Below are 22,618 nucleotides of genomic sequence, written 5' to 3'. Positions count from 1 at the left end.
CCATGGACATCACACGAGATGGCACCAGCACAGCTGGGAACCTTCGATGCAAGAACACCAAGCGGCTCACGTGAACTGACGCAGTGCACATACAAAAAGCAACAATTCCAAAGAGTGCTGAACAAAAACCGAATTACACAATTGAGAAGGCAGCAAAAAAATATGAAGCGTCAGATACATACAAGCATATTCATAAGTGCAGCTACTGCGGAAACAAAGCACACGGTGGAAAAAGTGAATGTCCCGCTAAAGGAAGACAGTGTAAAAAAAAAAACCCATGCAGATAAAGAGGAAGACGAGCTGTTTATTGATGCAGTAAGAAACGAATCGATGAATGAAACCTCTTATCTTTACAACGATTGACAAACACGGAATGTAACTTGAACACAACACATCGTTCAAATACGACCCTGATTGAAACAAATAATGATAATCAAATCCTTGATGACAGCAACACTCAATAACACTCACAAAACAATTACTGTATATTGACAATCATGTTACGTTATTTTTAAAATGTTCCCTTTTCTTTTTCACAAATTCTTTAACACACTACTTCTCAACTGCGAATATATATATATACCCCGATCTACATACTCTCAAATAGACAAGCCACACGCAGTGGCGCAATTGTAGAGCTTAAGCCTCTAGCGCCGCATCAAGGTTCGATTCGAGAGGGTATGTGTAGCGCTTCCGATTCATTTTAACCTCGCATCTCCTTGATTTTGGGACGTATGAAAAAATATGCGGTTAACACAGAATCATGTTTCGTTATTTTTAAAATCTTTCCTTTTCTTAGCACAAGCACAGCTGAGAAGCTTCGATGCATGTACTGCATAACAAAAAATAACGCATTTAATCACACTTTCAATTCCAAGCAAAGGGGAACTTTTGTCAATGCATGATTTCCTGGTACATCGATTACACTGATGCACATATCACAGCTACAAAAATGTTAGAGTCGGAATGAAGCGCGTTCCTACGACTGATCAGAGGAAAATTTCATTTCAAAAAACTACCCGAGCGAAGCCTTGATAAAAGCATGGTTTTGTGCACACTGAAAAGCAAGCAAAAGATACATTACAGAAAGCAGACTTTATGGCTCTTACTGGGGATCATTGGACTTCCGTGACCATTAGTAATTCTAATTATATCTAATTTCAAAATGTTCAATGATCACACTGTTTTAGCCTAATGTACAAAATAATTTTGGCTAAGGTGACTCAGAGTTTAAAGATTAAGTTGGTCAAATTACCTTTTATGTTTCTGGCTTATTTTTTTAAGAAAAACTGCACTTTGTTGAAATTTTGGTTATTATTATTTAAAGACAATACCATTCTGAAAATGTACTTAAAATACCACTTTATTTTTAAGTCTGCCCAATTTTAACCAGGGATGATATTTTTGTTTCTGTTTTAAATTCAAATGCAGTTTAAAAGAATTTTTTCAGAAATTAAAAGAGCTTGAGTTTACAATATTCATGTCCATGTCTATTATTTGATTCTGTAAGCCCACTAAAACCCTTTTAAATTAAAAAAAACCATTTGCGATTTAGGGCAAATTTACGTGTGCGATTACATACGATTAATCAAGATTAATTATTACACAGCCTCTAATTAATTGGATTAATTTTTTTAATCGAGTCCCACCCCTAATATATATATGTAGATTTATATATATATATATATATATATATATATATATATATATATATGTATATACAGTATATATGTAGATATGTATATGTGTATAGATATGTATATATATGTGTGTATATATATATATATATATATTTATATGTATATATATGATGTGTATATATATATGTTTATATATGTGTGTGTGTCTGTCTGTGTGTATATATATATATATATATATATATATATATATATATATATATATATATATATATATATATATATATATAGAGAGAGATATGACAACGCTCATATCAATGACAAAACAATTACATTAACAATCATCTTACATTTTAAAATATTTCCTTTTCTTTTTCATAAAAGAACACATACATATACATTTCATATATATATATATATATATATATATATATATATATATATATATATATATATATATATATATATATATATATATATATATATATATATATATATATATATATACATACATATACAGTCATGTGAAAACATTAGGACACCCTTTGAAAGCATGTGGTTTTTGTAACATTTTTAATAAATGGTTATTTCATCTCCGTTTCAACAATACAGAGAGATTAAAGTAATCCAACTAAACAAAGAAAACTGAAGAAAAGTCTTTTCAAGATCTTCTGTAAATGTCATTCTACAAAATGCCTATTCTAACTGAGGAAAAGATAGGACACCCTCACATGTATTCCCTCTTAAATTGGCTCAGATCTCACACAGGTATATCACACCAGGTGCACATAATTAGTAGATCGTTACTCTGCATGTTGAATGAGGCTTGCCCTATTTAAACCTCAGACATTTAGTTTGGTGTGCTCCTGACTGTTGAAGTGAGAGTGAGCACCATGGTGAGAACAAAAGAGCTGTCAGAGGACTTCAGAAAAGATTGTAGCAGCCTATGAGTCTGGGAAGGGATTTAAAAGATCTCAAAGATTTTGAAATCAGCCATTCCACTGTCCGGAAGATAGTCTACAAGTGGAGGGCTTTCAAAACAACTGCCAACATGCCCAGGACTGGTCGCCCCAGCAAGTTCACCCCAAGAGCAGACCGCAAGATGCTAAAAGAGGTCTCCAAAACCCTAAAGTGTCATCTCGAGAACTACAGCAGGCTCTGGCTACTGTTGATGTAGAAGTACATGCCTCTACAATCAGAAAGAGACTGTACAAGTTTAACTTGCATGGGAGGTGTGCAAGGAGGAAACCTTTGCTTTCCAAGAGAAACATCGAGGCCAGACTGACATTTGCCAGAGATAAAGTTGACAAAGACCAGGACTTCTGGAATAATGTTCTTTGGACAGATGAGTCCAAAATTGAATTATTTGGACACAACAGCAGAGGACATGTTTGGCGTAAACCAAACACAGCATTCCAAGAAAAGAACCTCATACCAACTGTGAAGCATGGAGGTGGAAGTGTCATGGTTTGGGGCTGCTTTGCTGCAGCAGGACCTGGTCAGCTCACCATCATAGAATCCACGATGAATTCTACTGTGTATCAGAAGGTGCTTGAAGAACATGTGAGACCATCAGTTAGAAAATTAAAGCTGAAGCGGAACTGGACCATGCAACATGACAATGACCCAAAACATACTAGTAAATCAACCAAAGATTGGCTGAAAAAGAAGAAATGGAGAGTCCTGGAATGGCCAAGTCAAAGTCCAGATTTGAATCCCATTGAGATGCTGTGGGTGACTTGAAAAGGGCTGTGCGTGCAAGAAACCCCTCAAACATCTCACAGCTGAAAAAGTTCTGCATTGAGGAGTGGGGTAAAATTTCCTCAGACCGATGTCGAAGACTGGTAGATGGCTACAAGAACCGTCTCACTGCAGTTATTTCAGCCAAAGGAGGTAACACTCGCTATTAGGGGCAAGGGTGTCCTATCTTTTCCTCAGTTAGAATAGGCATTTTTGTAGAATGACATTTACAGAAGATCTTGAAAAGACTTTTCTTCAGTTTTCTTTGTTTAGTTGGATTACTTTAATCTCTCTGTATTGTTGAAACGGAGATGAAATAACCATTTATTAAAAATGTTACAAAAACCACATGCTTTCAAAGGGTGTCCTAATGTTTTCACATGACTGTATATATACAGTATATATATATATATATATATATATATATATATATATATATATATATATATACACATACATACATACATACATACACACACACACATATAGATATGTTGCATAGTTTTACTGTCAAATAATGCAAAGAGTACACAACACGTGTTTCGCCCCATTCTGGGCTCATCAGGCGTGCACACCCACTGCACCCATTCTCAGGGATTGAACCTTGGGCGTCAGCGTTAGAGGCGAAGCCTCTTTATGTTGCGCCACGCTGTGTGGTTCGTTTATTTGACAGCATGTACATCGGAGTAATTACATTCATGGCATTCGTAGTCTGAATCACAATCTGATTGTATGGGTGGTTACCTACCAGGTAACGCTTGTGGTTGGTCTGCAAGTCGGAAAACATCCGCGATGGTGCCCTCTTCAGTTGCGAGAAGCAGATCATAGAATGTTGCATAGTTTTACTGTCAAATAATGTCAAGAGTACACGACACATGTCTCGCCCTAATTCTGGGCTCATCAGGTGTACATGCTCACTGATGCTTATGTACATGCTTATGTGAATTTCCCCTTGGGATTAATAAAGTATCTATCTATCTCAGCGTTACGTGGTAAATATATATATTTAAATAAACACACACACATATCACACTTCCTACAGTATTTCTTCTATAATTTACACTTTTTCCACTGAACAAACAAAAACAGTATTCAATTTCACATTAAATATGGTTAACACAGTGTGATAAATTCAAATTAACAAAATAATTTAATTTGATGGTTTGGGAGAAATCTTACCATGATTTACTGCAAATCGTAACTTCTGTATGACAGCAAGGTTTCCACTGACTCTGTATAAACCATCCACATCTAAACCTTTATTTGATAAAAGAAATGTAAGATTTTTCTCTTCACATTGTTTTGACAGACATTACAACAAGAAAGGCTTAAAACTTTAAAAATTAATATTTATATCAGTTTAAATATACATACCATTTTTTTCTACATGATCAATACATAATTTAACAAATTTGGGCACAGTTGTGTTCTCCCTTTGGCATAGATTAGAGAGGTTACATCCAAATACCTGATCTGTAGAAAAAGCAAAGACAGAAAATACATCATTCATTCATTTTTTAAATACATTTATTTACAACTAAAGAATGATGTAGTCAAGAGTAAGTTCCAGAAACTGCATAAAAGAATTAAGATAAACATGTCATTTTATTATGGGCAGTATAATTGTTAGTACTGTATTGCTGTCTTTGAAAATTCAGACTTCTGATTCTGAATCCTGTGAGTGCTTCCTGTCAAATGGGAGTCAGCACATTCTCCCAGGGTCCTCCAGTTGTTCTCACTTGCCAAATACATAAATGCAAAGTTAACTGGCAATCCTAAACTGGCTTTGTATGGCTATGCAATAAAAACGGTTTCTTTATCATGTACTAACTTCCCAAAACAAAATGAGACAATTTGTAAGAAAAACAAAAAATAAAAATGTCTTCTTTCTAAATGCTAGTTTTGGCATCTCGACACAAACATCAAATATTCAGAAAATGTAAAATTCAGAACTATTTTTTAAAAAAATGACCTAATTAACCTTGCCATAGAAACAGTCTCCTGCTTCTCTTTAGGGATACCTGAGTGTTCCCCGACTATCCATCACCATCACATTTGAACAAGGCTTTATGGTGATTATACCCCATTACTGGGACAGCCGATCAACATACACATCTATATAACTTTTTTTCATTTTTTTTCATTTTCAGAGATATGAATTTGCATCCAAAGTGTAAATGCAAAAAATTGCTGGAAATCTCAGTAACAGGATTTCTATAGGAAATCATCATTCACAAACATCACAGAATGATCCTAACATCTAAAAATATAGTTTATAAGCTTCAGCTCTGCCTTAGAATATGGCCATAAAAATAACAAGGAGACAAATTAACCTCATAATAAATTATACACTTTATACAAATATTAAGGGATCGGAGTTAAAAGCATCAGCAGTGAGCACAGCACTCTCTCTGCAAACAGGTACTAAATGAAACAAAGCAACGGTAACGGTAGCCCTGCAATCCCATACAGTTCAAACACCTGCTAAACGAAAACCATTTTTTTCAACTACAGTGGAACCTCGGTTTAGGAGTGTTTTGCAAGACGAGCAAAATTTTTTAATAAATTTTGACTTGATAAACGAGCGATGGATACGAATAGTATGGATACACTTTGTCTGCTGAGCGTCATGTGATCACAACTGAGCTGATGGTGGTTCTCTCTCTGTCTCGCTGGCCCGCGTGTGTCTCTCTCTCTCTCTCCTTATCTGTCTCGCTGGCCCGCGTGTCTCTCTCTCATACTGTTTACTACAGCATTGTGACTGTGTGTGTGTGTGCTGTGAAGTGCAACTCCCCATCTTGCGCCCCAAAACATGAAGCTGAGTCTCATTACTTTAACAACACCAGCTTTATTCGGCTTGAAACAGCAACAGCGCTGTTATTTATTGCAGCGGGATCTTTATAATGTTCCTTGTATCACCCATCAACGGCAGGCGCCTATAGCATGTCTGCGATCTTTTTGGATGCACTTATACGGCTAACTGCTACAGAGCTGGGAGACTGCGATTGCTTTGGAACATTCTTCCGCGTGTCGTCCTGTTAGGTGGAATCCCACATGAGTTTAGAAACTCACTCACACCAGCCATGATTCTTTTTAAAGGTAAAGTGCAGGTTAATTTGTTTTATGTATTTTTTATATTTTGTATTAATCATTTTTATATGAATAGTTTTGGGTTGTGGAACGAATCATCCGAGTTTCCATTATTTCTTATGGGGAAATTCGCTTTGATATACAAGTGCTTTGGAATGCGAGCACGTTTCCAGAATGAATTATGCTCACAAACCGAGGTTCCACTGTACCTCTTATACAGAGGATTTAAGTGAGGTCCATTCGGACTTAATGACCACTTACCTACATGAATATGCAGGAGGAGCATTTTAAAAGCCCATTTGATCTGAGTTCCCAGAACATCTTAAAAACTTGTCAGAGCTTCTAGACACTATGGGTGTCTGGGCCAACTTGACATCAGGCGGTAAATGATTGATGGCTCAGTAGCTCTATTATACAATCACCATGTCTGCTTAAAAGAATCCTTTGTTTTAAACATGGTGTTTGTTAAGACAAAAATTTTCAAAAGAGAGACTGTCAGTAGCTCCCAGTCCACCAAGTAATGGATAAATAGTTCAGTAAAAGCTAGTTTCTACCACTCATTTCTCTTTTGCCTTGATTAATGTCCACCATCCAACAGTGATTAAACCCAAACCATAACTAATGCAAGAAATGAACAAAATTCATAAAGCATCTCCAAGCAGCTTCCTCAGATACTGCCCTGTCCAGGGTATACAGGCCACCGGAGAGCCGTGAACTAATCTCACAAGCTTCCATATACAGTATTGTGGGTCCTACTATAGCTGTTCTGAATGGAATTCTTTCATTTCTTATTGGAACCACAATATCATCCCTTTATACACTGATTTGCCAAAAGCAACTCCACCAAGAGCATAAGGCTACTGACAACACAGTGAAAAAAACCCTTTACCACACCAGTTATATAAAAAATATTTGTGCCTTTTCAGTATCCTCTGTTTTTTTTTACATATTTGACACAATTGTTTCAGACCTTTAGACAAAATTTATTAGAGGAAGTTAAACTGTGTAAAGACATACCACAGCTTTAAAATCACTGATTTGTTTATTCAAGGAACAAAGATACCCATCACCCATGAGAGAAATTGCCCACATAGTTTGGATAATTGGTTATAGCACCTTTACCAGGATTAATTACAATTAAACACTTCCTCTAATTTGACATCAGCCTTTTACATCACTTTTGAGGAATTTTAGCCGACTCATCTTTGCAAAGTTGATTTAATTCAAATATATCTGTAGGTCTGCAAGCAAGAACTACTTGTTTTAGATCCTGCCTCTGCATCTCCATTGGCTTCAAGTCAGGACTTTGACTAAGCCACTGCAACACTTTTATTTATTTTCCTCCAAGCCATTCAGTTGTAGATTTTTCTTTTGTGTTTTACCTCACTGTCCAGCTGAATGACCCAATTATGCTTCCAATTCAAATCATGGACATTTGACCCAAAAATCCTCTTTAGAATGAATGAATGAATAAATAAATAAATAAATAGATAAACAGACAGACAGAGATACTTTATTAATCCCAAGGTGAAATTCACATACTCCAACAGCAGCATACTGATAAAAAACAAACAATATTAAATTAAAGAGTGATAAAAATGCAGGTAAAACAGACAATAACTTTGTATAATGTTAACATTTAACACACGGGTGGAACTGAAAAGTCACATAGTGTGGGGGAGGAACGATCTCCTCAGTCTGTCAGTGGAGCAGGACAGTGACAGCAGTCTGTCACTGAAGCTTCTCCTCTGGCTGTAGATGATCCTGTTCAGTGGATGCAGTGGATTCTCCATGATTGACAGGAACCTGCTCAGTGCCCGTCACTCTGCCACGGATGTCAAACTGTCCAGCTCCATGTCTACAATAGAGCCTGCCTTCCTCACTAGTTTCTTCGGGCGTGAGGCCTTCTTCTTTATGCTGCTTCCCTAGCACACCACCGCATAGAAGAGGGCACTCGCCACAACCGTCTAACAGAACATCTGCAGCATCTTATTGATATATTCTGCTAAAGTGCACTGTTCATGGTTTCTTTAATTATAGCAAGTCTTCCATGTCCTGGAGCAGCAAAGCATCCTCATATTATCACACTATCAGCCCCATGTTTTATTGTATGAACGGGGACTTGTGTCATCCAAAGAGTTCTATTTTTGGCTCATCTGTTTATACAACATTATTCCAAAATGCTTGGGGATCATCCTGGTGTTTTTTTTTTTTTACAAATGCAAGAGAAGCACTGATGGTACAACTGGATACAAGAACATTCCCATATTTATACAGTCTCCTTCTTATTGTGTAGTCATGAACACTCATCTTGGCTGAGGCTAACGAGGTCTCCAGTTCTTTTGATGCTATACTGGGATCCTCAATGACTTCTTGAGTATGTTGTTGCCCAACCTTTCCTGAGAAAATTCACCACTGTTATGATTTTTTTTCCTCTCTGGAGTTTCCTTCGATCAAGGCATAATGTTCATAATTTTTGTCTATATACCAAAGAGAGACTACTTCACTTTCAGGGTAATGGTCAAGCATACAGTATGGTGAGTTATTAATTAAGTTTGATGGAATAACCATGTCACATGGGTAATTCAGGTGCTGGATAACTTTACTACTTAAACAAATTTAGCATCATTTTAGAAAATGTGGTGTATATTTGCCCTGGCTCCACTTATCAAATATATTTTGTCTAACGACCTGAAGCCATTCATTTGTGACAAATACTGTATAGGAAAATAGAGGATATCAAGAATGGGGAAAACATTTTTTTTACAATAATAGCATGAAAATAAAACAGTAAGTACACTGTAAAAATTAATAAGTCAAATAGTACTCTGCATTTAAAAACATTTATCTTTGTCCCAACTGACTCAATGAAGTAGTCAATGATTAAGCATCGAAAGAACATAACTTCCATTCTCAACAATGAATAACAAACAGCTGGCAAATGTAATTCAAATTCTAGAAATGGGTAGGTAACTTTGAACTGGATCACAAAGCATATAGATACATTATTCCTTTGTCACAGAGGACAAATAATGATTACAATGTGATGAATATAATATTAACTTTTTTTTACGGTATACATTTCTGATTTGAATTTACCATCACACATCTATTATTTGTATATTCAGTATTTGCCACTTCTGAAAAATTCTATTTCACATTCTTCTTCACTGATATTTGTAATCATTGTACAAATTATATTCACTCTTAACAAAAAACAAACAAAAGTTATTAATTAATCACATTTTCTCCCTACTTCCATTGACAATTGTTTACCCTAACCCCAGTATTAATCTGGCTGGTAGGTAGAATCTGTGTGGAAGTAAAAGATACTCAAAGAAAACACGTTTTAAATTCTGCATTATATTCTGATAAATATTGTCAGCTTATATTTATATATGTATTCTAACAGCACAGGCTAGATATCTATTTATTTTATATTGTTCTCAACTCTTGAGGTTCACTATTAAGAGACAGATAAATCACTGTGAAAGGGCAAAACAGTAAATTACTTTCACATTTATAATGATCAGGGACCAACTGACCAAAATCCTTGATTTATGAGCCTTGCTGGTGCTCAGCCTGCTGGTGATTTCAGATAAGATTGAAAAAATTCATCAACACAGTGATGCTAGATGTCTATAGGCTTTTATGTTGTCTTGTCTTATGAGGTTGAAGAGAAAAGTATAAATTAGTGCATAGGACATTTATACTAGTCTGTCAAAGCGTTTTAAGGCATTTGAACAGGAAAACAAACTGTTTGATGAATGAAGAATATTTCTCTTAACCACTGGTTTGAGTGAGAAAGGGGAATTAACTGCATACTTACAAATGTAACTTGTTTGAAGAAAAAAATATGATCCAAAGTTATTATCCTTAATTTATAAATAGGCATTCAAAAGTGTAGAAAATCTTGGGAGAACCGCAGGGAACTCTAATTCAAAGTGTCCAATATCATGGAAGCAATTTTGGGAATTGTCTAAAAAATAATCCTTGGCTCTAGTTTAAAGATTGCTACCTATCAGTGGCCCACTGACTTTATGTTGCTTTCACATTCTATGTAATTTATAGTAAATAAAATTTTAATGTGAGCACCCTCAAAGAGATAATTCATATCAAGACAACTGGGAGACAAATCTATTTCCCAAATTAGTAAATCTGTGACAGAACACTGACCATGCATGTCATTCCTTAATATATATTTAAGAAAAAAAACCTAATAAGTCAATCAGAAGTGGTGCTTTCAGAGTCACATTTTATTAAGACGCTTAATATGCATTAACTTCTTTTTATTCACTCTCACACACACATACAAACAAATAAGAGGTAATCTTTAATTGTTCCTCAAGCAAAATGAGAAATTAACAGCAACAATAATTTTTTTCCAAAATGTCAACAAGAAATTCATGTAAACATAATAAAACAGACAAGACACGCTACAAGTAATAACCCTAAAATTCCCATAATATGTGAGCACATTAGAATTGTGAGTCAAGTTAGTACAAAGGATTAAATGCCAGGGATGTAGTGTGTAGTCACATTTAGTGCTACCAGAGTACTAGACAGAATGAGGAGGATGGAAGGTAGGAAGTACTCAAGCAAATGGACAACTCCACCAAAAACAAGCAATGGCACAAACCAAGGCCAAAGACAGCTTGGGTTTGCTTTGTGTTTTTTGGTTTTTCTTTATATTTTGTTTTCTCCCTTTTGTATATGCTGGTTAATTAAAACTTTGACAGCCAGTCAGCACATGCCTATCAAATTTTTTCCTAATCAGAGTAGAATGAAAAGGTGCAGGCATAGTTAAATAAAATAAAGTAGCCAACTGACTACAATTTCAATGAAAGTATAGCTATAATACTAAAAATACTCTCCCATGTTAAGAGTACAATAAAATTCTTACTTGCACTGGTATCAAAAGAGAGTATGCACACTTAGGAAACTTGGCAGTATTACATTTTGATTTTTTATTCTAAAAATTATGCATATGTTTTCTACTTGAACATTAGTTACTATAACTTATTAAAGGTTAAAAAAGGTGTGACATGTTTTCAATTTCAACATTTACATTAGAAAAAAATAAATTACACTAAGCAGTTGCAGAAGTTTAATATCCATTGTACAGTATAGGATGCTACCACTGTATGGACTCCAAAAATTACAATCTGAAAACACATATTCAATTGTGCCAGCAAAGCTGTTTTTGATGCCAATTTAAAAATCACTGATAAAAGTTATTGTCTATTTCTATTACAGGCATCTTAAAAATACTGAAAGTGGGACAAAGAGAGGGGAAGAGCCTTTTTTTCAAAGAGAGACTCTCCATAGTGAAGGCATCCCAGGGAAAAGAGGACAACTGTTGTCACACCTAAGTCTACCTATTAGTGCATCAATAAAAGGCATCACCATATTCTGACAGTTGTAAGACAATATGAGGCAGCATTTAAAAGAGAGTGTACTTTGGTGGGAGCACAGAACAAGAAATAACGGATGAACAACACAAAAAGCAGATCTAGCCATGCACAGAGTGTGATGGTGGTTGCTAGCTGCACATTTGTCCATTTTCACAAGTGACAAATACTAACTCATTTGGAAGTGGAGACCTTTTTTTTTTGGGTCCCGGCAGATTTTTTCTACACTGGACGCACAATTAGCATTTTGATCTTATTAGTGCTTTATACTAGTTTCCTTTTAGCTACAATGCTATCTATTCTACATTTCAATCAACTTAAACTAAGTGTGTGTCAAATGAACCATTAACCGAGGCACACACAGAAAAGCAAAAGCACCCTTACTGAAATTAATCACTGCACATGGAAGATCCAAATGGCAATTACAGAAATTTCTTGTATGTCTTGAATCTAAGCTGTTCTGTAACAAGAAACTAGTTTTTGTGACAGGTAATTTACTGTTACCTTCTTATTTTACATGGTTTTATTTAATTTAAATCCAAAAAAGAGAAGTTAACAAAATCTCAATTTACCTTTTATGTATCCCTTGTCTCTTACTGCCTGGAGAGTGGGTCTGCGGGTGAGAAACTTCTTCAATTTTACCTTTGTCTTCTTCTGTTCTGAAGAATCTATGCTGACTGATGATTTAACTGCTAACAAGAAAAACACCAAAAATTAAGTACAGTTATTTTTTAAACGTTACACATACATTTTAACAACTATAAATGGATTGCAAGTTTAAAAATAAAGTAAATTTGTAGAATATGTCAACACAGAAAATGAACAGTGGACTGTGGTACCAAAATGACCGCATGTAAGTGACCACAGATAGTTTGTTCCAAAGTGAAGTTCATGCATCTGATGTGAAACAACAGATTAAGATATTAAAGGATAAGTGTAGCAATTCTGAAGTGAAACCCACACCCCCTCCCCATTTACAACTGTGGCACATACTATTAGTCTTTAGAGTATACTCTCGGGTTTACAACTGTAACCAGCGAGGTTGAAATGTGAAAAAGATTACTTAAAACTTACTGAAGAAATCAATTCTAAATGGAAGAATGATTTGAATACTGATTAACATTTTGTGTGACTACACATAAAAAATCAAACAGGTTCAGAATCCTACCATGTTAACTGGAACCTTGCATCCTCTCAGCCCTCTATGATAATTATCTTAATTACATGGTCACTTGAAGAAACATCTTGTAGAGCTATGGAGTTAACTGCATAAAACAATTGTGGGTTGATGTGGTGGTTTTCCGATTTCTATGAATTTTTTGCACCCATTCTTTCTTTGGTAGCCTACTACAATAGTTAAGTATTTTCATTTTTTCCTTCTTATAAATTTTTATTTTATTTTTAAAAATCGGAACATTACAACAACATACTACTCAATCAAACAAAGACAAATAACATAACAGATACAACAATATACTCCAGAATCAATCCACAGAAAACAAAAGACAAATAGAAATGCTAAGGAAAAAAAGCAAAACAAGATTCAACCCTCAATCAAGAGTGAGAGAAAAAAAAAGAAACACACAATATCTAACTTTTTAAATACAACAGAGCAATTGCAGCATGCTTATTCTAACATATTAATTCGTGCCCTGTCCGGTTTTGAAAAGGTTTTGGACATATCCTCTAAGAGAGAGCCTGATTTTTCTTTCTAATTTGAGATCATTTAGAATGCTTATAATGCACACAGTTATGATAGAAGGTGAGTTGGGATTATCCCAGTTAAACAAGATAAGCCCACATGCTAGTAGTGTGGTACAGGCAATTCCAATGTTATTTTCCTATGCATTTTAATGCTATCCAGGAATATACCAACCTATTACTGTCAATTGATCTGAAGTGATTGTAACACTGAGGCTACCTAAGAAGTCTGTAATGAGTTTTGACCAAAACTATGCTAATTTAGTGCATTCCTAAAGCACATGGAATAGTGATGGTGGTGCTGGATGGCAATGGTAGCCGGTTGGACCTTGACTTGGATACATGATAGAGAATTTTAAACAAGATAAATGAGACTGATGAAAGACTTTTAGTTGAATTATGAAATACCTGGCACATATAGAACTAGAGGGTATTCGATGCATGTATGGCAGAGTTCTACTCCTTTTCGGAGATGCTAATTGAAAGGTCTCTCTTCCTACCTTCCCCCAGGATCAGTGAAGGAGAGATTCTTTTAAATATTTTTATGTATTGTTGAAATGATGTCTGAGTCTTCATCAAGGCTAACCAGCATGGCCTCTGGGATAGATATGGGTGTGAGATGTGCAAAATTAAGTAGGTTTCCTTTAAGAAAATTTCAAATTTGTATATAGGAAAAAAGATGTAGCTGGAAAGATGCATTTGCAGCATTATTGCTCAAAAGATGCAAATAAGTTGTCTATATAAAGAGGATGAAGTGTCTTCATCCCATAGTTTTCAGTAGATTAAATACAGAGTAGCTTTGAGAAAGCCAAAAAAGTGAACATAATATACAGTACAGCAGCAACAGAAGAGACCTTCTCTACCTTGAAATGTGCCCTATATTGGTTCCATATTTAAAAAAAATAAATAAAGGACAACTGGATTGCTAGTAAACTGATAGTTAGTATTGACTAGAGCACAAACCAGGGCATGTAAAGAATACTTTCTATTGCAGGCTGGGCCAGTGAAGATTTATGAATTTCTGCAGATTTCTAAGATTTTATCATGTTTAAGGTAATAATGAGGGTGGACCATTTCTTAATATCTTTTTTTATTTTTTCAAATAGTGCTACCTAAATTGTACTGAAGGACATCTTTATATATACACTTGGTTAATATTATGTTGATAGTTATCCCCAGATATTTGAACGGCTTTGTTGTTTTAAAAATATCTGCTATAGAGAATTCACTGGGAAAACCACAGTTTTATTCAAATTAATTTCAAATCCAGAGATATTAAAAAAAATCCCCTAAAACTATTAAGGCTAATGATTAAGTGTCTGATGTTTAAGCTCTTCTCTAATACCCTTTATCTCTGGTTTCTTCCAAAGATGAATAGCCAATAGCTATTGCAAAAAGCACTGGTGATAGTGGGCACCCTTGTCAAGTATCTCATTCTAATTTTAAGTAATTCGAGTTTGTGTCATTAATGCAAACTGAGACTTCTGGATTGGCATATAGTAGGTCAACCCATACAGGTATGTTGGGGCAAAACTCAAATTTACGGAATGTAGTAAACAGATAGTCTCTTTCATTTCTATCTAAGGTTTGTTCCATCTTAATAAAGAAAGCAAGAATTCTGGTGAGTCACATTTTATAGGTGATTATATTACATTACAAGTGAAGTATTTTCTTAAATTGATATTCTTAGTAGTAAGAAAATAAGCAAACATTTTGACTGAGGTGAAAGAACTCAAATTTATATACATACTGCGTCCTTTTTTTGAATCTCTTTTTTCTTTATCCTTGTCAGTTTTTTCTGGTCCAGGAGATTCTGGTATGTCTTCCTCAGCTGGTTCATCAGATTCCCATGCCTAAAAATATATGAAAATAAAAAAATTTGAAATTTAACATATTTTTAAGAGAAGGTTGTTCTTTTTGCATATCTTTGCATTGACCTACTAAAGCAAAATTTAATGGATATAACAATTGACATGGTTTCAGAAGCTTTTTCAATCAAAGATGGACATGGCAGTTACTCTTCCTTCAATCAGAAATGATCTTTAAAGGAAATGACTTAAGTACAAACGCTATAATTTCTAGTAAGATTGTGTCATCACCAGTTTTTTTTAGGTTAAAGTGCAATTCTCATCCTTTTAGTTGTAACAATTCTAACTCTTCAGTGCAATTCTGTGTTTTTAGCTTCTAAACTCTTTGTTCAGTAGTACAGTTTGTTACATGCAAATCAAAAGGCAAAATAATTACTAATCTAATTGGTTGTTTTTGGTCTCTTTCAATTAAAACATTTTACCAGTTATAGTTACTGTGCATTTATGAAACGTCAGTCATAGACCCAAACAAAAGGAGAAAGCAAAAAACTGAGCTTAAATTGTTTGGGAAATGTGAGGGTAAATCACCTGCATCCCAGAACTCTTAATGTGACAGCCAAGTTTGCAGAGCACATCTGCTCAAATGGAAATTTGCCATTTAGAAAAACGCTACGTCAAGTTACAATAAGCGTTTTGTTTTAGACCGTTTAAATGTAAAGGTGATGCCACCAGTTAAGTGTAAGAAGGCAATACATATTTCTCCATGCCAATTGATGTTTCATAATTTTGTTCATTAAATAAATGACCTAATATAAAAAATCTGTTCTTTGTTCACTCAGCTGCCCTTTATCTAATCGTAGATTTTTATTGAAGATTTGAAAACAATCAGTATCAAAAATTGAATAGTATATGCAATTAGAAAGAGAACAAACACTTTTTAGTGGCAGTGTGTTTATTTTCAAGTTTATTTTGTGTAGATAAAGCATTCTGGCTCCCTCAACTTAAATAGTACACAGTCAGAGTTAACAGTATGCTCTACTGTATATTACATAATGCATTACAGTTCAAAATTAACTGTACACAATTAAAATAAATGCTAAAATGAAACTATTTTCATTATCATTGTGTACAAAAATTCCAGAATTATACAGCAATATAGTAAACAACTTTCAGAGAAAAAACACAAGTAAAAGAAGAGATTCTTTGATTGTTTTTATCACTGTGACTGAAACATTTGCAAAAACACACGAGAAGAAACTTACATGATTATTTATAGTTTCCGTCAGTGTTTTGAACCAGTCGTTGATAACACTGTCATTTTCGGACTGAATCAATAGTTCTGTCCCTTGACGTGTTTTCAGCTATAAGAAAATCAATTCATAATAATTAGACATGGAATATCTAGCTTTAATAAAACCCTAACTTTTAAAGACATTTATGTACCTAAATAAAGCGGAGACACAAAAATAGTCATCACGTACATTTTGTCAAATGGAGCATTGCTATTTTCAAGTGACAGAGCTTTAATTAAATTCATATTACAAACATTGATTATATACAGAAAAAACTATGCAAAACAGTGGATTTATATTATGTGATTTCTACATCATGAATGTTTGCGTGATCAGAAATTATCTGATGTGCAAAAATGACAAGTAATTTGTCTTGAATTTTAATTTTGTTACTCAAAAATTGAAGAGTTTTTTTTCAAACATATAGGCTAATGTGTCAGTAAAGCATGCAGTTACTCAACAATGTTTATTTGCATGAATTGAGTTTAACTGTACATCATATTACAGAATCATATTTGGAGAAGAAAGCAAACATGTTCCAGACAAAGGAACAAAGTGAAAGAATTATAACATGCTCAAAGATGCTTAATTCAATTCAGTGTTGTGGAGAGCTAGAACAGTGGAGTAATATTATAATGGGAACAGGAAGTTAACCAGTCATATATTGCTCTTAGATACTAGAAGATGTTTATGTATGCATTGTACATATTTGTTACTTACTAGAAACATATTAATAATGTTATAAATAATGCACTTAAACTTTACAAAGTGTTACTTACATGCAATTGAATTATTATCAACTTTAGGAACAATTTGTCAAAAAACTTATTTCACTTAATATTGTATTTAATATTAGACTTAATAATAATACATTGTACATCATATATGTTTAAGAATAATAAATGCACAGAAACACTGTCTGGCCTTTAAATAATAATATTTTAAAAAGACAGTGGTTGATGTTTTCAATCAAATGTTTTATTAAATAAAAATAGTTTTGGACATATGATCATAAGACTCCGATTTCATTGTATATTTGAACAAAATTTCAGGCCTTCCTTTGAAATTAATCATCAGTGAAATGTTTAAGTAGTTTTAAAATCCACCAATCTCTGCATTTTTTTCACAATGCACCTGTTTGTAGTAGCAATTACTAATACTCGCCAGTATACAGTGTGCCCAAGTAAATTTTGAAGATTTCTAAGCAAGAAAAAACTTACCTCAATTACATGCTTTTTGCTGGATTTCTCTTTTGAAGCCCAATCCAACAAAGCACCTTTAAGATCAACTGTAAACTCAGGCTTGGACTGACTACCACCAAACTTCTATGGAAAAGTACATATGAAAGAATAGAGATATGTTTTAAAATATTAATGTTTCTAATAATGATGCCACTTCCCAATGATTTGAAAAATGCTTTGATTTGAAATCAATCATGATGATAATGCCCTAAAAGAGTCATTGTATCTACAATTCGCTTAGATAATTTGAAAAGCCATATAAGACACTAAAAGTTAACAGAGCAACCCTGAAGTCATGCTTTCACACCTCCACACTACAGTTCATTCCTATACAAAAGAATATGTAAAGCAAGGAAAGAAACCGTCACCATTAAAACACCAACAACCTCATTTACATATTCCCTTTGTTCACCAAATTAGCATTTATAGGCAGCCAACATACAGTATAAATTCATTTTCAAACAAAAATTTATCTGGACACAGATTTTTGAAAGCCTGTACTGTATTCACTATTAAAAATAGATTGTTCGTGCAGGAACAAGATATTAAGACAAAGCCTCAGGTAATAAAAGTGTATGCATTCATTTACAAATCTGATCTGACAGTAAAGAGAATTTAATTTCATTAACAGATACATTTATTGTACAGCAAAAATGTATGCCTTTGCAAAACACTGATTCTATGCTAGGAATCATAAAACCAAACTATGTTAAACAATTGAAGGATCTCCAGAATAGTGCTAAAACCCCATCTTCCAAGAATGTTACATTCTTGTGTTTTTTGATTAAAAAGACCTTAGTGATTTTCTGGCAAAAGCACACAAGCAGAACTTCATGCATGACTCAGGGGTATACCTCAGAAAGATACTGCTGGATATCTTAGGTAATTTGATTTGAGTACAATAGCACTGGTTTAACACAAATTGAGATAGCCATTTATGGAGCATAAGTACACTTCTAAACTAAAACCTAACAAAATAAGTCATTAAGATAAACATTTATGGAAAAAGGTACAAAATTATCTAAATGCAACAACACAGGAAGAAAAAATTATATTTGCTGGTACCAATTAGAATTAAAGTGTGTTGTACATAATCATATACAAACAAGACATTTTTTAGTCTCCTTAAAACATATTTGGAAATCTAAGTTATCAATTCTGGATTAAGTTTAAAATTCTCATTGAAGTTAATACTTACAAAACGTAATACCGCCAAAGTACTTAGTCACACTAAGCATGTTTAGCAATTACAAAATGAATTATAAAAAACATCCCAATTCTCCAGTATCAGAAACATCTACTTCCTAAACAGAATTTGTATACAGGGCTGTCTGTCCAGTTTCCACTGTTGCTGCTTCTGTTTTAGAATACAGAATCACCTGTTTGGGATTAATGTAACAAATATAGATTGTTTCAAGAAAATGAATACAGATGACACAGGTCAGGTACCAACACTTAAAATTTCTTGAAGACTACTTTGTGGCTGAAATCGCACTTTGCCTAAGCTGAAGCTTTGTTGTTGTTTTTTTTAAAGACAGCTTTTAACTTTTTTTTTAAAGAACAGATAATATCCAACCTAGATGTCTTCATTTTAATCAATTTCTTCGCTGGAACCTATGTGACCCTTTCAGAGGATACATTCTGTAGTTTTGTTTACAAAGTGTAAACGCTATTGAAAAGGAGACTACTCAAACAAAATTTTATATCCCCACCAAAAAACAATATTCAGCTCTATTGGATCTTAAGAAGGAGGATCAATAGTCATAATGGAAACATGGACAACATAAATGTGTTGCTGTGGAGGCTGCTTTCAGTCCTAAAATAGTGAATCTTAAGGAGACATAATGTGAGACGCACATTTCTCTCAAATCATACACTTATGATATCTATCTATCGTTTAATCTGAGGCTGTTTCACTTTTAAGATTAGTATGTTGTATGCTGAAGACAATTTAATAAAATTTTCATTTTACCATAAAGCAACCAAACTGTAATACTATTTTACATGCTTCACGCTAGCCTCCCCATTCACTTAGTTATACATTTACCAGTGTCACAATTTTTCTGGTGAGCTTGATTAGACTGAAAAACCTCAAATGCTACAGATGTGAAAAAAATGAATTTTTGGAAAAAGGCTAAATTTTAAGATACCTGCAATTAATATTAAAATATCACTTGGTGTTAACTTGGCCTATCATTGCACTTTATATACACTCAGTGTACATCTTGGACTATCCTCCTAAGGCTCAGTGTATTCACCATTCCCTTTAAAAATAAATGGTGTGTGTTATCAACTTTTTAATTTAACTCGAGTGTTTGCATTTTCTTAGAACTACAATATTAAATATTATTTCATTTAATGTGCTTAGTACCATCTTTAACCCTGTGAAAACCTCAGTAAACTGATTCCATAAATAGGGCATTTTCCATGTCTATGTTGTCACAGTTGTAACCATGCACTCAGGAATGGAATTATGTTTTATTCAAGTAATCAGATTAAACCTCAACATATAGAAGGTCTGACTTCAGTACTAAGTGGGACATACATTTTCTGTTAGGTCCAAGTCTCTTGTTATATGTACAATACAGAAGTCTTTTCATCCAGTATGAAAATGCATTATGGAACACCTCAGCAGTATGTAAATATAGGAAGCCAAAGACTCTGCGCCAGTACACATTGTTGACCAACAATTATATGAAGTAAAATATACAATTTTGGAATAATAATTAGGCAATAATTGCAGAAGTGAGTAATCAAGACATTTTGGATTTTTGAATTGAACATTTAAAACTCTGCAGGAAGGAATGAGTTAAATTATTTGGGTGGTTTCTATAATGAGTAACCTAAATCCTTTCTGAAGTGGTTGTTTTTTGTTATTTCTGATTCCCAAAGGATATTACCTTTGGGTAGGTTTTGTTCTATTTTGAATTCATCACAACACCTCATAATTTAATCCCTGTCTGTAATATAAATAAAATGTAGATTGATACAGTCTAATCCTTTCAAAAAAGCCAGATGACTTAAGAAAAAAATAATTCACTGTTAAGGATATTGAATACTAAAAGTGTAGGAAGGAAATTAAGGGGGGCAATCCACCAGCCTGAGACAATACCATTAAACAAGATTACTGCTCTTGTAAAAGAAAATATGTAATTTATTCTACTAAAACACATCAAATAAGAGAAACCTGTTCAAAATGATAAAATATACTGTATACAAAGAAGGATAAAAGGTCAGGTTACCACAAGGAAAGCAGGCCTTTTTTTGCATTGTGGAGAATGTCACCTCTCAAAGTATTCTTCATATAAATAATACCATTAGACCTATTCTTACAATTTAAGCAGAGACAGGTTAAGTGATTTGCTCAGGGTCATATAGCAAAGCTAGAGATGGGAGCCGAGTGAGCAGTCAAAATATTTAGATTCAAGTGTTTCACCAGAGGACTAAAGGCGGCAAATTAACACTTAATATTTTGCTGTCTTCTTAGTTTCAATCATTGACAGTTTAATCTATGAATGAACATCTATTGACCCTCAGAACTATATTGTAAAATGGAAAACTGTAAAATCCCACCACCTCCAAATCCTTTGCAAACCCAAAAGCAAGGTTAAAATGGCTAAAAGCAGGAAAAGAATAGGGCTTATTGAAGGAGACATGCAGAGAGAACACATACAGCGGCAGCAGCAGTTGTAACAGGACCAGAGTTTACATAGGCGACAGCGGGCCGACGCTTGAATGAGCGTTTCCAGTTGGCTAGCAGTGAGAAGACGAGCTCGGGGAATGAACCCCTTTGGTAATATGACTTGATAAAAAGAGGGAAAAAATGCGGTGATGTCAAAAAAATCCAGACATTCTCAAAAGCCTTTAAAAAATAATTTGGTCATTTACTTTAATGTATACAATTACTCTGAATTTAAGCAAAAAAAACCCCAAAAAACTAATAATACCATTAACTGTTTTAAAGAAATTTTACCATAATTTTGCCAGTGCTTATACTGCTTTTAATTATGAATGCTAAAATTCCTCAGCATGCCACAAAAGTGAATATACAGTCAATGATTGAAAAAACTTTTGGGCCCAAAAATCATGTATTTAAATACTGAAAATTCTACACCACCTGTATCCAGCTGTCTGGTTTAAGCACAACTATAAATACTTTACTTACATTATATGACTATCTAGAATGTATTCATTTCTTTAATAAGGAGCATATAACAGTTGAAAGAAACCATGTGGATGTACTGTCATAAAAGAATAATGCCACAATAAATAGAAATAAATAGCTCTTGAAGTATTGTGAGCATTGTTTTACACAAGACAATCCCTGTCTTTCAGAAGATATAAACTGCCTTTTTGTCTCCAAAATACCTTTGTAATTAGCCCTGAAGCGAGGACAACAAAGTATCATTATTCCAGTTCAGTCCCCATAGCATTGGAAAACTATATTGGGTTAGCTGATTAGATCTAAAGAATCCATTAAAGGAGTGCTACAAATTAAGGGCACTGAATAGTCTCTTCTTTGCCATAAACAATATCCTTGCACCTATTATTTCAATGCACCAAGGACTTGTATTTCTATTTTTCTTAGTTGGTTAAACTGGCCTAAATTTTAAAAATATATACATATGACTGGGATTATAAGATTACCATCACATATAAAATGAACATTAAAATGTGAATATTTAGAGAACACAGTTA

At 33.9% G+C, this 22,618-nt stretch overlaps 1 protein-coding gene across 10 annotated transcripts in view; it reads right to left on the bottom strand.

Moving 5' to 3' along the window:
- Positions 1 to 22,618, bottom strand: part of arhgap12b (Rho GTPase activating protein 12b) — a 191,157-nt gene that overhangs the window by 13,912 nt on the left and 154,627 nt on the right. For 5 of the 10 annotated variants that reach the window (XM_039753835.1, XM_039753834.1, XM_039753841.1 and 2 more), the window contains 7 exons: positions 21,594 to 21,722; positions 17,900 to 18,004; positions 16,650 to 16,748; positions 15,330 to 15,432; positions 12,451 to 12,570; positions 4,752 to 4,850; positions 4,557 to 4,634 (listed from right to left, as the gene is read on the bottom strand). In XM_039753835.1, the coding sequence (XP_039609769.1) occupies positions 4,557 to 4,634; positions 4,752 to 4,850; positions 12,451 to 12,570; positions 15,330 to 15,432; positions 16,650 to 16,748; positions 17,900 to 18,004; positions 21,594 to 21,722 (733 nt within the window). The remainder of the gene's footprint in view (positions 1 to 4,556; positions 4,635 to 4,751; positions 4,851 to 12,450; positions 12,571 to 15,329; positions 15,433 to 16,649; positions 16,749 to 17,899; positions 18,005 to 21,593; positions 21,723 to 22,618) is intronic. The other 5 variants (XM_039753840.1, XM_039753843.1, XM_039753842.1 and 2 more) reach the window with 3 other exon arrangements.

The sequence above is a fragment of the Polypterus senegalus genome, chromosome 5 (assembly GCF_016835505.1).
Source record: "Polypterus senegalus isolate Bchr_013 chromosome 5, ASM1683550v1, whole genome shotgun sequence".
Taxonomy (NCBI): domain Eukaryota; kingdom Metazoa; phylum Chordata; class Cladistia; order Polypteriformes; family Polypteridae; genus Polypterus; species Polypterus senegalus.
Note: the sequence above shows the minus strand (reverse complement) of the source record. Positions and strands in the feature narration are given on the sequence as shown.